The sequence below is a fragment of the Netta rufina genome (assembly GCF_964035555.1).
Source record: "Netta rufina genome assembly, chromosome: 6".
NCBI lineage: Eukaryota > Metazoa > Chordata > Aves > Anseriformes > Anatidae > Netta > Netta rufina.
Genome location: NC_140129.1, coordinates 25857923 through 25873603, shown reverse-complemented (window position 1 = coordinate 25873603; position 15681 = coordinate 25857923). Strand labels below are relative to the sequence as shown.

General features: G+C 43.9%; 1 protein-coding gene across 2 annotated transcripts in view; it reads right to left on the bottom strand.

The window, feature by feature from the left end:
* SEMA5B (semaphorin 5B) overlaps positions 1-15681 on the bottom strand; it is a 260389-nt gene that overhangs the window by 42526 nt on the left and 202182 nt on the right. For both annotated transcript variants that reach the window (XM_084289290.1, XM_084289291.1), the window contains exon 14: positions 1446-1563. In XM_084289290.1, the coding sequence (XP_084145416.1) occupies positions 1446-1563 (118 nt within the window). The remainder of the gene's footprint in view (positions 1-1445; positions 1564-15681) is intronic.

Here is a 15681-nt window from a genome sequence, read left to right as displayed (position 1 = left end):
ATGGAAAATAATCTACAAGAAAAATGTTAAAAGAACGTAAAACTAGCACCCCAAGAACAGCCGTGGCTGTATATTCTGTGCTGGATTTTTATGACCTTGAAACAATGATCTGGAGTAGCCTGTTCCCTAGTGTGCACCACAGCAGACATGTTCAAACTAGAGGATTAACACCTCACACACCTATCAACAGACACAGGCATTAAGCAGGACGAGATAACAGCATGGGCAATCAAGAAGCACTGCATCCCAGTTCAACACAGGAGGGTTATAAACACACAAGCATCTGAATCCAGCAGTGAAAAACTTAAGCCTGCCAAGCTGAGGATGGATTGAAGTAATGACTAATATTTCCTGGGAAAATATGAGGAGCAAGGAAGATAAGGGGAATAAACATCACAGTACCTCCAGATATAAATAGCATACTGAAGATATAGCCCATCCTGCCCCCTCTTTCTGTCTACCAGACTTATCGGTATTAACATGCTAATTGTCATTAGATAAAGCAGATAGACATTAATGAGAATTTCTCCTCCCCTCCATCCCTACAACTTATTAAATAAGACTGGTTTTCCTTCCCAACCACCTCCCAGGTATGGTTCACGCAGCAGGAATTAAATTTGGCCAGATGGCTTCTGGGGATCACAGCCAGGAACTGGATGTTGAAGTCAGAGAAAAGGGGGTGGGCGGATGGGAAGGGAGCTGGTGAGCCAACTCAAACTAATTCAAGCAGACACTTTCTTTTAACTGCTGCCTCTCATGGAGACCATGAATATCACAGAGGTTTGGTCTTTGGCCTGTTGAATTGAGGTGAGAGCTGAACTCTTTCTCTTATTCTCTCTCTTATACAGACTCCCCCCTTCCCTCATATTCTCTAATAGATATGCATCTTTTTGTTCCCCCGCAAACCACCCACGCATGCCATGTTTCTCTGCTGCTCCCTAGGTGCCTCTTCCTGCCAGCACAACATTTCTCCACCAGAGTCACCCCCTGGGCTGTGCTCAGGGATCCAAGAGGCAAACGAACTGAATGCTGCTCGAGGACACCGTACGTCACCGACTCTGATCTCCCCATCCTGCAGGGAAGCCCATAAGGTGGTGCAGACAGTGGGGCAGCCCTGAGACACTTCAGGTTTCATCCGGGGTTTACGTGGTTCTCAGCAGGAACCCAACAACATGATCCACCCTTCTCCACCTAGCAAGAATAGGCATGAAGGGGCCTGAAAGCTTGCTTTGGGATCCCTCTTTTAGGGCAAATACATTTTGGGGGTCGTTGTGCTCTCAACAAGTGACTGTGCACAGATATTAGAGGAAGTACCTGCCACTAGGCTCTGAATGCTTTTTTACCAGCCAGTCCTCATCAGGCTGACACACGCTCACTTGCAATATTCCTTTTACACATAAGCACACACTCACATGTTGGTACGTATATAAAATATTTCCACTTACTGGGCACTCAGTAATATTTTGAGTCCACAGGCTCATGTTGGAGCTGTCCTCAATGGTGGTACATCGCTTCTGCTTGTTATCCCAGCCGCAGTAGGGGTCTCTGGCTCCTAGGCATTCCCTGCATGTGCAAAGAGAAAAGATTAAAGCTCTTTGAGGCTGTCTAGCTCTAAAGACACATATTCAAGCATAGTGCTTGTATATGACAGCTGTCAACTGTACCAAGGCTCAGCAGAAGAAACAATTTCTTCTAAGCAGCGGTTTACCTGCTTGGAAGGAGAGAACGGCTGAACAGAAGGGTGATAGGACACAAAGCAAATATCACTCATAGAAACTGTAGATTAAAAATCAGTTCACTTCTTTCCAAGGCCTAGGGAAAGAAAATGACTTTACAAATTTTAGTCAAAGAACACTTGTCATTGAGATATCTTTGTGCCCCCATGTAATCACTCAGCAGGCCAAATCTCACACAAAGCAACCTCTGTGAGTATGTTTTCTGACACTATGTCCATCCAAAAGGGTTAGACAAGCAGAATTAGCCAATGGACCAGTAATAAAGGCTTTCTATTAGTCCTGGCCTTTCCTGGAACAATGGCTTCATTTATAATCCCAACATCAAGATGTCAGTTTGGAAAAGTCACAGCAGAACATTATTTCTAAGCTTTTGGCTGCTTTGAACACTGCTGTATTCATTTTCCTCCTGAATCCATATTTACAGGCTAAGTGTGTGTTCCCAACATGTGAGCCGCTAAAGAAAAATAACTAGGGTTCCTACTGCCACTGAACAGAGAAGGTCAGTCACTGAATTAGTCTGTACCAATAAAATCCAGCTATATTGGTTGTTCCCATGAGTCGCTTTCAAATCGTTAATTTTCCTTAAGAAAAAACAACAGTACCAGCCACACCATGCCTGTGTTGGTGAAAGACAAAGAAGAGAGGACTAAACCCAAAAGGATTTGCAACACTATTTTTTATTCCAATAATCCATTCTCTTCTATCACACAAAAGGGCCACCAGGATCTTTCCAGAAGTCCCAAATGATTTGAAAACTGCCAATTAGGCAGCAGCAAGGGACCAAGGGGAAAAATTCAGTTCAAGAAGCTAAACGGGAGAGTAATAAAATTTATTCTAAGGGTTGGTATCAGTATGATAAATGAAACATCAAATAAAAAAAAAAAAAAGAATCAAATGCAATGAGATGTGAACGGCTCCCTCCCAGAAATCTTTGAAATCCTATTAGTCTGTAATCAGCCACAAATGAAAAAGCATGTCCCTTAAGCACAGCTGAAAATGCTCCATCAGCCTGCACTGACTCCAGAGCCATTTGCCCCAAAGCAAACCCTTGATTGTTTTGATGTCTGGTACCCATTGCTTTATATATATATATATACACACACGTATATATACATGTGTATATATTTATATTTTAATTACAAGTTCTCAGTTTGCTCCTACATTGCAGAAAGACATTTCCTCTACTAAAGATTTCACACAGTGAGCTGTAAGGAGCATAACTTTATCTTTCATGCTTTAGGAAGGTAGTTACAAGGACTGTCTACTACATTTTTCCTTCAACTGCTTAAAAACACCCAAGGAAAAGGCAAAGATGATTTTGTCCCAGCCCCAGGCAACAGAACATCAAATATTTGCTTAGAAAAGACTCCGTATCCCCAGTCCAAGGACGCAGAAGGGACATGTGCTGTTTTGTTCATTACTCTGGTGAGGCACCCTGGTCCTACTGGCATCCCACACTGCCCCCGTCCACGCCGTGGGGCTGCCTCCACGCACAGAGCTGCCCCCGCCATGCAGCAGCCCCTCGGCAAGGTCGGCATTGAGTCAGTGACTGAGATGCCACAGGGGCATCTGCCCACCCTCTAGGTACCAGCACTTCAGGAGGGAGCTGTGCGGCTCCTAGAGAGAAGAATAACAATGAGAAAAGCGATGGGGAAAAAATAAGGAAAGAAGAAAGCCTGGGCTTTTAGTTACAGAGGCTTTTGGTCACGCTTTCAGACCCTGACACCGAGTACACGCTATTGTTTCCAACTGCATGAGGCCATTTTGCTGGGTGCCCAGCGAGCAGAGAGAGGTCATTGTAATTCATAACAGGGAAGGCTGTTGTGAGCATCACCCTATTATGATACACATTTTCTCTGAATTTAATTTATAGGAAAACATGTGCTGCATAAATTCAGGAAATAATCTCCATATGTTCTGTGCTGCAGCCCTCAGCCGCTCTGCAGGCTGCAATATATCCCGGTTAGGCACTGACCACTTTGCCGGCGCTATTCGTAATGTCTGTCATGCAGCTAATGTGCTGCTCCCGGCTGCGAGCAGCGGGCTGCAGGTCCCTGATGGAGCACTGGGGTGGCTCAGCCCGCCTGCCCCAGCCACCAGCACTGGGCCCCAGCTGATGGGCACAGTCAAGGGACCTGCAGAGCCACTGGAAGTCCGCAATGCCCGGCTCTGGCCAAAGCCTGGCCCTGGGAGCAGGGAGCTCCAACCGCCTCCGCTCCCTGGATGCTGGGTGTAATGGATCCTTCCCCTGCTGCTGCTGCCATCCAGGCAGAGCCTGGGCTCTGCTGAGTTGTCAAAACGTGCACTCTGTAATTTAACAACCATCAAAGACCGGGACTTCTCTCCATCTGACGGCAGGCCCTCAAAACCATTTGAAATCTAAAAACAAAATAGCTATGCTGTCTGCCTCCCTTCAGGATTCAGAGCCCACTCATCTGCCTCAACTCTGGCAAGAAACCTATTATATCAACTGACAGCAGTACACTTAGGGGTGAGGAGGAATGTTATTTACTTACACACAATTTGCTCCATTTTTTTCCTTTTGTAAGCAGGAAAAGCATCACAATGTGCATTACTTTAAGAGAACATTTCTGGCAAGTACTTTAAGTGAACACTTCAAAACCCACCCTAATTTATATCTTTACAATATCTTTAGAATATATGTCCCTATTTATGTCATTAAGTGATAAAACCACACCAGCAAGCACACACCAAAAGGCATACATATGTATGCATGCACACACAGATCAAAGTGCTTCACAAATGCGTTGTCATTCTTAGTAAATCAGGCACTGTGGCGTGGAAAATGGAAAGATATCAAGGTATTTCCCTATGTGCAGAACACAAAATAAATTGAAATGTTTATGTGTAAATACCATTTCATGTTATGATACTGCCAAAAGGTCTCACACAGGCCTGGGGACCCAAAGTCACGCAGGGCGCTATGTAAATACCTAGAAATAAGATACAAAGGAGTTACCAGGCTGTAATGAAATTCTGATGTTTCAAAGTCCATGGGACTTGAGCCATTGGCTCACTGGGGCCAGAATTTCATACCATACATAGAGCCTTCAGCAGTGAAATCTGCATCAAGGTTATCTCCGTGGCAGGCTAGGAATGCCCCTGGGAACTAATGACACGGTATCATTTCCCTTCATAATTCACACAGGTAGAGGGAACCCATTATCCCAAAAGACTACCCGAGCGTGGCAGGTTAACACTGGCTATATTAATGCTAATGACTTAGTTAATGAAATCCCACAAAGTAGGATGTTTGTGGAAGGGAGATGGTGATGATACCACACGGTCCGTGCCCCCAGTTCCCCTCTGGCCATCTAGTCACTGTAGTGCATTCAGTGAGGACCCGGGAGAATACCTCTTGACGGATATCTAAGAGGTTGGATTTATTATGACAGAGCATTACTACCACTAGCGATTCACTTTAATTCATTGCCTTGCAATAAATGTCTCATCTGAGGCATAATGGCATACACTGAAAACACTCAATTGAAAAACAATTCCATTTGTATCTCCTATTCAAGCTATTTTTTCTCCGGTTCCTTATTCTCACTTACTAAGGACATTTGCATGAAAATAAGATCTTACTCATAAGAGCTCACCTGCTGCCTGCTGTTTGGGAGCTGTAAGCCTCCCTGGTGTTGGCTATTGCAATCATTTTTACTGCAGTCACCGGGGATAACACAAAGGATTATCACTGTGCAAGTGGGGCAAGAAAGCACGGTGCTCTGAAGTCAATGGAAACTCTTAGCTATGGCTCAAAAGAGTTTTTACGGGGCCTCTCAAGCCTGGCTGTGCTGAGCCTTCACTAATAGCATTTGCTGCAAAAAGGCTTCTGCTGCTGAGACTCTGATCCTGCCCAACATCTCCTCAAGAAGAGTCACAGCTTCATGAAGGAAGGGAGAAGCACATTTTTGCTTCCCTGTGCCCCAAGGGCTACTTGGAGACATGTAAGGCGTGAGGCCATGTAAATTACCTCCATCGGTATTCCCATTCTTTAGAGGAACAGGGGAAGGGAACAGGGAAGAGAAGATGAAGGGAACCCAAAGGCAGAGGTAGGAAACTGGGAGGCACTTGAGAGGCAGAGGCTCTTCGTGTGTGGCTGCGGGGTGGGCCCAGTACCTTGGTGGCAAACCTCATCCTCCTAAAACAGGAATGGGTCATGGATAAAACAGAGGTCCTCCTAGCGCCATCCCAGGGGGTCTCTGAAGGTTCCTTCCTCTCACACATCCCTGCTGAGACCCTGTCTCGGGTCCTAATCCCAACTCTGCTCCCCACTCCAGGCATGCGACATTGCTGCAGCTTCTTCGGGAAGTGCCGCTCAGCACCCTGTAAGGAGGTGCACTGCCAGACAAGGAGGTCTCTGCTCAGATCACTGTGGGAGCTACTCACCTACACACCCAAAACCAGGCATCACCAGATTTCATCTTTTTTTTTTCCTTTTTTTTTTTTATTCTTTCTTTTAAAGTGGGCTAGATGTGTCCAAAGAAACAATAATGATGGATCATTGAGCACATGCACTGCAAAGCAACAGCAGCCTTCTGATAAGCTAAATAACACAAGGATTTGGAAACTTTTTTTGTAATAGCCTGGAAGACATCTTCTTTCAAAATCTTCATTAAAACTTAAATGTCTGTAGTTCAAAAGTTTCTGATTCCCTCTTCAATTTGCTCTGGGTCTAGATAACTTCCTCTTTTGGTTGTTTTACCCTGAGAGCTAAAAAGCTTTAGACTGTGTAATAAATGGATCATCAAATCAATAGAACCAGACCCAAGAGATTAGTCTTCAGCAGACCAAAGGAAAGGATTACTAAAGCTTCTTCCCACTCTTACACACAAACATGCCATTTGGTACCAACAGCCAAGGAGTTGTCACCCGGAGCACTCGCACTAAAGGACTGTGCTTTTCTCATCTGCCAGGATGCACATACCCTCCCACTTTTGTTCCCTCTCTCTGTATTTACCTCTTTCTCACTACTTTTTGATGACTAAGAGCAATTAGGAATGAAGTGACAGGACGTCATGAGCTGCAGAGGCGGTCTGTAGACCCAGAGACTGAGAAGCTCCCGTCCCAAACTGTAATTTTCTAACAAAACCCTACCATCATGCCACGAGAGGGTTCTGCATCTGTGCTGATGATTTTTGGAACCAGCGGTGAACATCATAATTGCCAGGGTGATACAACAGCTGTCATTTTGCACCTAGACCTTTGAAATCCCATGGGCATCACCAGTTAGTTGATTAGAGGCACAGAGATAGTAGTGCCACAAACTGAATAATGCAGTGTAAACATTTATAGGCTTGATCCTGCAAGGCACTGAGCAAACTATGCTCGTCCATGCTCAGCACCTCAGGAGCATGATCAGCATGCACTCACCTTGCTCTTTTGGGGGAGTAAGATCCCACAATTCCACATTGGTTTGCTCCACTCTTTCAGCAGGTAGCTCTGAGGGAAGAGCACCCTGCAAGCAATATGGGGGTTTTAGCTCTGTCACTTAGTTGCGAGCATGAGGCTGTTTGGCAGACAGGCATTTGCTGACAAGGTTAGCTTACTGTCCCATTGCTATCAACCTGCGGAGGGGCTGAACGATGGAAATAATCATATTAGCTTCCAGCCAACCAAATCATAATTACTGACAGCCTCAATAGCCCATGCAAGGGAGAGTGGACTTCTGTCTTCCCTAAAGCCAGATGGCATGAAAAGAGAGGAATAAGAATCAAAAGGATGTTCGTGGCTTAAGAAAATAAGATTAGAAAGGGAAAAAAGCACCAGACCTTCAAACAATCCCCCTAATTTTGACACCTTTAAAAATTCAAACTGCAGAGATGAGCTAGTGATCTGTGCAAATCCATTATCTTTCCCCACTGAGAAGAGAAGCCAAGTGGAACTGAGCTGCTTTAGTCAGGCGCTGGTCAAGCAGCAGCTTCATTTCTCAGCTGGTGAACGCAACATATTCTGTGCCAGCTGCTACTGCTCTTTGCTCAAGACTTCTAGCCACAGACATAAGCCATTATTTGCAGAACGGGGCGCTGCTCAGGAAGAACATAGGTACCACCCCTGCAAGGGCTTCTGTTGATGTTCCTCTAAAGAGCGAGGGCTCGGTATTTTGCCATTTGATACCGGACACTTCGGTGTTTGAAACTGGACACAGAGAATCTGGAGCGTCCGTGTGCTGTATGTGTATGCAATTTATCACCCACACATGCTTAGCATCGGTGCCTGGTGCTCTGCACATGATTTGTTTGAATGCAGAGATTAAAGCCATGGTGTAAAACAACCTCTAGAACTGAGGTGCATTTATGAGCCAAGCACATGTAGCTTATTTGAAAGGAAAAATGCACAGACATAGGATTTTCATAGGCAGTTTCATTTCATTTTCCTTTCCATGTCAGGGACCTTGGCTTGCTAGTTTCCACCTCCTGCCTCACTGTTTTCAATATCTCTTTAATCGATTGCAGTTTATAGATTATGGCCTCGCACAGTTTACACAACAAACTGTTCAATTTCTTGCTTTCTGACATCCCATTCCATCATCTTTTAGCAACAGTGACTTCTTTATTGGTTAGGTGTTTATTTTTATTTTTAAAGCTGTGAAATAAAACAACATTGCACTTATTCAAATATGAAGATTAATGTCATCCCAAGAAAAATTCTGATTAAATCTGGATTTATGTTTACATCAGTAAAACAGGTTATTAAAAAAAATGAATAAGCATTGCTCCATAAACACTATCTGAAAGACACTCTTGTCACTGTGCCAAACAAAACTGACCTCTAACAAAAACAGAAGTACAGAGGGCCACTGATGACCAGCGATGGGATCAGTCATCCACAAGAAGACTCGGCTACTATTAAAGTCCTAATGAAAGGAATAGCCAGAAGAAATTCCTGAATGCGGGGCATGTTTGTCTGGGTTGTGAAGCACAGCCATTTCCTAGCCTCAGCAGGCTTTGGAGCCTTAAGAAAACATGCCCTTCAGGGCTGCCATATGGCAGAAAGCAGAGCGGAGCAGACATCCTTTGGAAAGGCAGCTTGGGCAAATCAGTGCACTCAAGTGTTATTCCCTCTCTCTGCCCTGTGTCAGTCAGTGTCTGAAGGCAGCTGTCATGCTAAGATGTGCTCTGCTCCTGCGTTTCTGCTTTGTGGTTGCAGATCTGGGTGAACATGGCAAATTCCTCTAGTCTGGCGCTGTAGGTGGATCTGGGAAAAAGGGTGCTTTAGATGAGCAAATCTGTTAGGGGGACAGACAGGTGCTTTACGTAGCCTCTAGAAGATGCTGATGATTTAAGGACATAATTAATACTAAAATGGCAACTTAGGAAGGGAGAGAAAACTGCAAAGGCAGAAAACTTAGAAAGAAATTTAAGTGATAATAAAAGTCTACAGTTATCACCCAGGCTGCAAAAAATAATCCATATTCAAGCAGCTCCTTTGTGAAAGTTGGATTTTGTTAAGCTCTGGGTAATTATTTTCTGCTCAACAAGATATAGATTCGACAGACCCTTTGTATGTTAATGTATGTTAGAAAAGACAAATAAATATTAGACTACCTACTGCAACTCTGAGGATCTAACATCCCTTTGCTAATGCTGGGCTATTTCAACACTGTGTAAGGGGCAAAATGGCCCTGCCAATGTAGTCTCCATTGTTTTTTTCCCAGGTAGCTACAAAAACACCACCAAACAACATCAACTCCACTTTTTAGCAAGAGACAGCATTGCTTAATTACATGGATATTCTTGAAATCCAGCCCTACCCACGTGCAGACTGGAGTGTTCCCACAGATCCATAGCATTTTGGTGTTCTGACATGTAAAAGACACTCGACAAGTACAACGATATGTTTTTCTACCACCCATACATATTTTATGCACTTACAGGTATTTATATTTTATACTTAAAACAGCAGCAACAACAAATTTGCTCTAGGTCCAGATTGTCCTCCCCTAAGAGGTAAAACAGCACATCTCCTAATAAAAAGTTGATGACGCCTCTGTAGCGATACGGTCAACTGGCAGGAACAGCAGACTTCTGTAACACCTCTGTGTTTTACACCGTAAATGCAGGCTGGAAGCTTGAGACACGAAAGCAAAGCAGCCATGGCAGGCAGTAGACATCAGGAGCCACGCTGCTGAATACGACCACTGCCTAGAATACAAATCTCATGACCTAATAGTAGCAAATTGCAAGAATTGACAGAAGCAATGGATATCTGCCCTGGGGCTTGCTGGAAGCTTCAGTTATTAATCTTGTTTGTATAACAGTAGCATCAATGTCATCTTAACATTATGTATTCCAAGAAAACTACCTGTTTTGCTGTCAGTCGCCGCTGTGTTGAAACTAATTTCACACAGCCCACCTAGCAGGTATCAGATGGTAATGACTTTTAGACATCATTGATCTGCGTTGGCCTCAAGCCAGTCTGCTAGAGGTCCTGCATAGGATCCATATTCTAAACCGCTCCTGATTTTGTGAGCAAATCACCTGGGCACTATGCTTGAAAAATAAGGAGCAAACAAAAGCCCTCAGCACATTCAACCTCCCTGCTTTTCCCTCCCTCTCAGCAACTCCAAAGCAAACCCCAACAAATCTGCAACCTAGTCGTGACAGTAAAGAGGCAGAAGCCCTGAAATTATCTGACTTTACCTGGCAATTTCTGAAGTGACCTTCATCTGTTTCAGCAGTTGAACAGCCCCAGACTCCTGCTATTGCTTAGTTTTCTTTCTACCACAGTACCATTCATTCAGGGCCATTTGCATCGTTCAGAGCTAAAAGTGAGAGCCCAGAAATTATGCAGACAGCTTAAAATGAATGTAAAGCTTACTGTTGGGTTGTGTATTTAATACGAATGGGAAAAACTGTAATAATTCATTTGGTTCTGAGCAGGGCCCTTCCACTCCTTAATTCTGTGCCCTCTCCTTCTCAGTAATGCGAGCACCAGCGATCTCAGCACAGGCTTATTCCTCAAACAGCCTGGTGCTGGTTTCCCTCCCGGCACCACACTGCATTTCCCTCCTCACTGCGATTTGTGATTCCCTCGTACTTAAATGCCATCTACAAAGTATGCTATTTTCTTCTTCCATGCCATTAAAGATAATGTCAAATAAGATGAAACTGAAAACCAATCTCTCTGGCATCGCACTGGAAACATGCCCCTGCTCGCTGCCTTACTGCTTACCCTTGCCACCTTTTTTTCCCAGTTTCAGACACACATGGCCACCTCCCTTTCACAGACTGTTCAAATGAAGCTCTTCAATCACTCTCCTTAGACCTGTGCCATCCCTTCCAAACTTAGAGGTCCAGATCCTGCAAATAGTATGGATGTGCTTAGCTTTACATATATAAGCAGCTACATTAAAGAAAATGGGAGTAATTGCCTGCTACAGCAGATGCAAATGTGTTTTCAGGATAGAGAAAATGGTATAATTTTGCACTTCTATTTAAAGAATACAAATCCATTTCATCTACCAAACTTTATTCTTTCCAAGAGCTTTAGTGATCATGGTTCTGTATGATGTCTCCATTCTCTGTCAGTGGGAGTCTTGCTATTTACTTAAATGCAACCAGAATGCCAAACCAGATGTTTAGTGATTTATTCTGATGTATTATTGGATACTGGAGATGACAAAAGCTTGGGGTGAATACTCTCCTGTCTGCCTATGAAGCCTCCCAAAGCTTTGCAGAACTATTGGTGGCACAATAATTAGCTAATTTCCTTAACCTTGGAGAGGCCAAATCAGCCAAAGCAGATGGAAATCAGCGATTAAGCTTTATAACAACATTTTCACAGGATCTTACCTTTCCTTCTGCCTCTATTTCTAAAAGGATGTTCAATGTGCTAGATATTTTTTAAAACTTTCCAGGAGATATTTTCAAAACAAAATCTGGGCCAGCCTCAGCTCAGAAGAAGAGGATGGAAGTTCAAGTTCTTTGATTAATAATAAAGCATCAGCCTCACCTCAGTGATCTGCTGGTTGCTGGGCTGCACTGAACAACAGTCTTCATTTCCTCCCCTACCACTTTTACCATTTTCTCTCCCATGTTTTTTACCCAATGATTGTTACTTGTTTGTCCTTGGAGGAACTATCGTCACTCTGATGAACAGGTCAGGATTTCCAGCCCATATTCAATTCACTCTTTCCCTGAAAGTTGCAAATATTAAGGTCTCTTCCCAGACTGTATTATTCATCCAGTTAAGTTCCCCAATATTTTCACTCCTGAAATCTGGTACTTTTGAAAGTCTGTTTTTGCAGTCCTAAACTCAAATGCTTCATTCTTTTGTTACAAAGGATTTTGTACCATGCAAGGAGTAAAAAAAGAAGGAAATAGCAACAACAGTAAACACCACAGCAACGCCCCAGGTGATAGCTCAGATCCCTTAAAGGGTGGTATGGAAGTGGTACAAGGACCTTGTTTGGAATTCCTGTTCTGCACTTTGGAAGGCGGGTACAAAAGGGAGAAAGGGCAAAAAACTCTGCCTCATTACTGAGGCTGCTGACCCTTTTCTTCCAAAAAGTCCCTGGAGCCATTTCAAGAGTTACTCACCTACACGTACTTAGTTGTCTGATCACTGTTCCAGAGCTATTTAGAGGTGAGTTCTGTTTCTCACACAGATCTCAAGTCAGCAAATAAGAGTACTTGTCAGCTGAGTCATTTCTGCTAGCTTTGCATTAAGCACCATGGCCAGAGGGGATGCACAACAGAATTTAGGCCAAGTAGGAGGGCAAAAGCTCAGCATAACTCAATGCAAACTCCCTGGAACAGGGTCAAAAAAGCAGGCAGAGTTCAAATGACAGACTGTCACGGTTGCACACAAGAGGATCTGGCACTCCACATGGCCTCAGAAGCAGGAGCATCTCCACTGCCACGAGGCTGACGTAAGGTAATGCTCACACAACCTGATGGGATACCCACACATGAGCACTGCACGAGAGGGAGAGGACAGACCATCCAAACTGTTCTCAAAACCTCATTGTGCAACCAAACTGCATCCCAAACCTGCAGGTTTCATGCAAACTGGAAGAAGGAAAAGGAAAGAATGAGTATCATCATTAAGTGCATTAAGAGAAATTGTTCAGGACAGAGAACGAGAGAGAGCAGAATATTTATGAGACCCTCTGGTCTCAACCCCAAACACTTTCTTTTGCTCATTTGAATGTGTAATAAAGGAACAGCTACAATATCACTCTGAGGCCAGCCTCAGGGTGCACAGAGGCACATGGCCCTGATGCTTCAAAGGGACAGTACAAACAGATCACAAAATATTCCCTAAACCGCCAGCTTCATTTTACTACCTGTCTGACTGCAATTCCTAAAATGAATAATCTCATCCTACCCTTTGAAAATACTACTAAACAATTCCTGTAGATAGGCCCCACCTGAAAATAATGTTCCAGATCTGTAGTCCTCACCCCTCCACAATTCAGATCCAGGATTTTGTTCAGATACATTCTAGAGATACGGTGGTGTCAGTGACAAAGCAGCAATGTTGGCTCTCCAAATATCCCTCCCCAAAGCTTGAGGGCAACTTGAGGTAAAAATCCAAGCTCATTTGAAAATTGCAGGGAGGTTAAAAAGATTTCAAAGCCATGCAAAATCGAGCAGCAAGCACAGCCAAGCTACCACCCAGCAAAGCAGCCTTCAAAACACACTGCATGTTCAAAGGGCTTGCAGGTTTTGCTCACTTTGGACATTTTCCTAATACTCTCCAGCGAGAGCGGGGAACGGCATACTGAAGCACAATAGGAAAACACACACGCAAGCAAGGTCCCTGCAGCCAAGTCCAGCCTGTAAATTTGGGCAGCTGACATTACAGATGTCTTCCTGTTGCCCTGCTGCTAAGACTGGCTGTTCTGAAAAGACAGATTGAGACAGGTCAGTAGGCAAACACAAAGCACTGCTCAGACACCCAGAAATATATTGGGTCAATGAACTACATCAAGACGTGGGGCTGAGCTACTGGTCACCATTTAAGAGATTAAATTGGTGCCGTGTCAATAAAGAAATAGTAAAGGAGATGGCAGAAATCCTTTTCTCTTTCCATCTCTTCCCTTTGCTGCTGCTTTTTCCTCTGCCTGTTCTCTGAGCCTTGGTAACAAGCCCCAAGGTTTAAAGCAACACAACAGCAACGATTGCTGGACAGGATTGATTCTGGGATCAATTTCCCCTCGATACATGATTGCCTGTTGCAGGCAGAAGGCAGGGTGAAGGCAAGAGCTCTAAGTCAGCAACCGGGAACCCACATCAACCCCCGGGGTGTAAAAGGCTGCAAAGTTTTCCTGATAAGGTGAGGCAGAGCCAAAGAAAATAAACAGTGTTGTGGTATTCCTGCCTGGGAGGCACGAATTCTCCCTCACCTCAAAGCTTCCAGAGTCCCCATCAAAACAATTAGATTATAAAAACTGCTGAAACCAGAGCTTTTCAGGGAGGACAGTCCAGAAGTCACAGCATGACAAAAAAGTAAGCGGGGGGTGTTGTAGGGGTGGGAGCCCTTCCTCCCGTGGTGGCTGTATATTGGCACGTATTAAGCATAGACACAACAATAAGCAATAAATCACAGCCCAGGAGAAATGCCAGGTGGAATGCACTGGAGGAAATTAAAACATCCCTCTCGATATAGTTCAACATTGAAAGAAATACAAAGGAGGGCAAGTTGACTTATCACCTGTGTAGCCAGGATGCTAAGGGGAAAAAGGTTTCCAAAATTTGCAGCTGAAAAGATTCAGTTGAATAATTTCCTACAGAAAAAGCTGAGCTTAAAAATTAATAATGATATCACAAACATCTTTTTAAACAGATAAATAAATACCAGCTCTCCTTGGCTTTCCTAAGCTTCCTTCTTTTTTTTTTTTTTCCTCCTTCTTTCAAATGCACAGCCCCTCCACGAGACTCAGCCATGGAGCAAACCTCCACAACCTCCACAAGCACACCAACTGGCCAGCACTGGAATTCAGCAAATTCTGACCTCTCACATTGCCAAATGTATGCAGCCCACCATGCTGTCTGAAGACCACACCTCGTGGTACAGACCAGTGATGGGCTTACACTGCTTACAAGTATGAAACTGGTTGTGCTGGGATAAAGTTTTACCACCAGGCAACGATGCTGTGGCCCTCAGGTCCTAAGTAGATGGTGCTCCTGTGAGGTACCCTCCAACCACTGTTGTTTTTTTTCCCTGCTTGTTCCTTTTTTAGGCAGTTGAGCAAACCTGCACCCATTTGAGCTTTAATGGAACTGTCACAGAGAGTACTTACACAGGCTGAAACTGGGACACGATCTATAAATTACCGGAAAGTTGAACTCGAGATTAGGAAAAGAAAGAAAAGGAAGGACTCATTTCTCTTGAAACTGGATCATATATATGTATACACACATAAATATTCTGAAACTGAAACTCTCCAGGACAGCCTGAAGAGGACAGCTGTTATGTTCTACCTTTTCAAATCTCTGCTTTTAAGGGCTAAGGATGGGATGGTATTTTCCAGCTGTGATTCTCTTACTAAACACTTCGGTGTCAGGCTCTCTGTATAAGCCGCTAAACCTTTACACATTAAACGCTTCTGAGTCTAACTTGCAGTAATGACCAGGTTGCATTTTCCAAAAGGGATAATTAAGAGGTTCAGCAAAAACAGAAAGAGCTAGCATTTTTATATTTAGACAGACATGAATTTGGTACAAGCTGATAGATAAACTCTACTTTTTGAAAATAAAATGATGGTGACATTTTCTGTATCATTTTTTTTGGCCAGAGAACAGGGACATCTTGCACTAGGCCATGAAAGGAGTCCATTTAGACAGTGCTAGCAAATTCCTTCCTCTTGTCTAGCACAGAGGACATCAGTTTCAGACAAAACTCTCATCAAGAAGAGCAGGGCAAAGGCATGAGAGGAGAGGGAAGAGTGTTTTTAGAGATGTAGACATGCAATTAC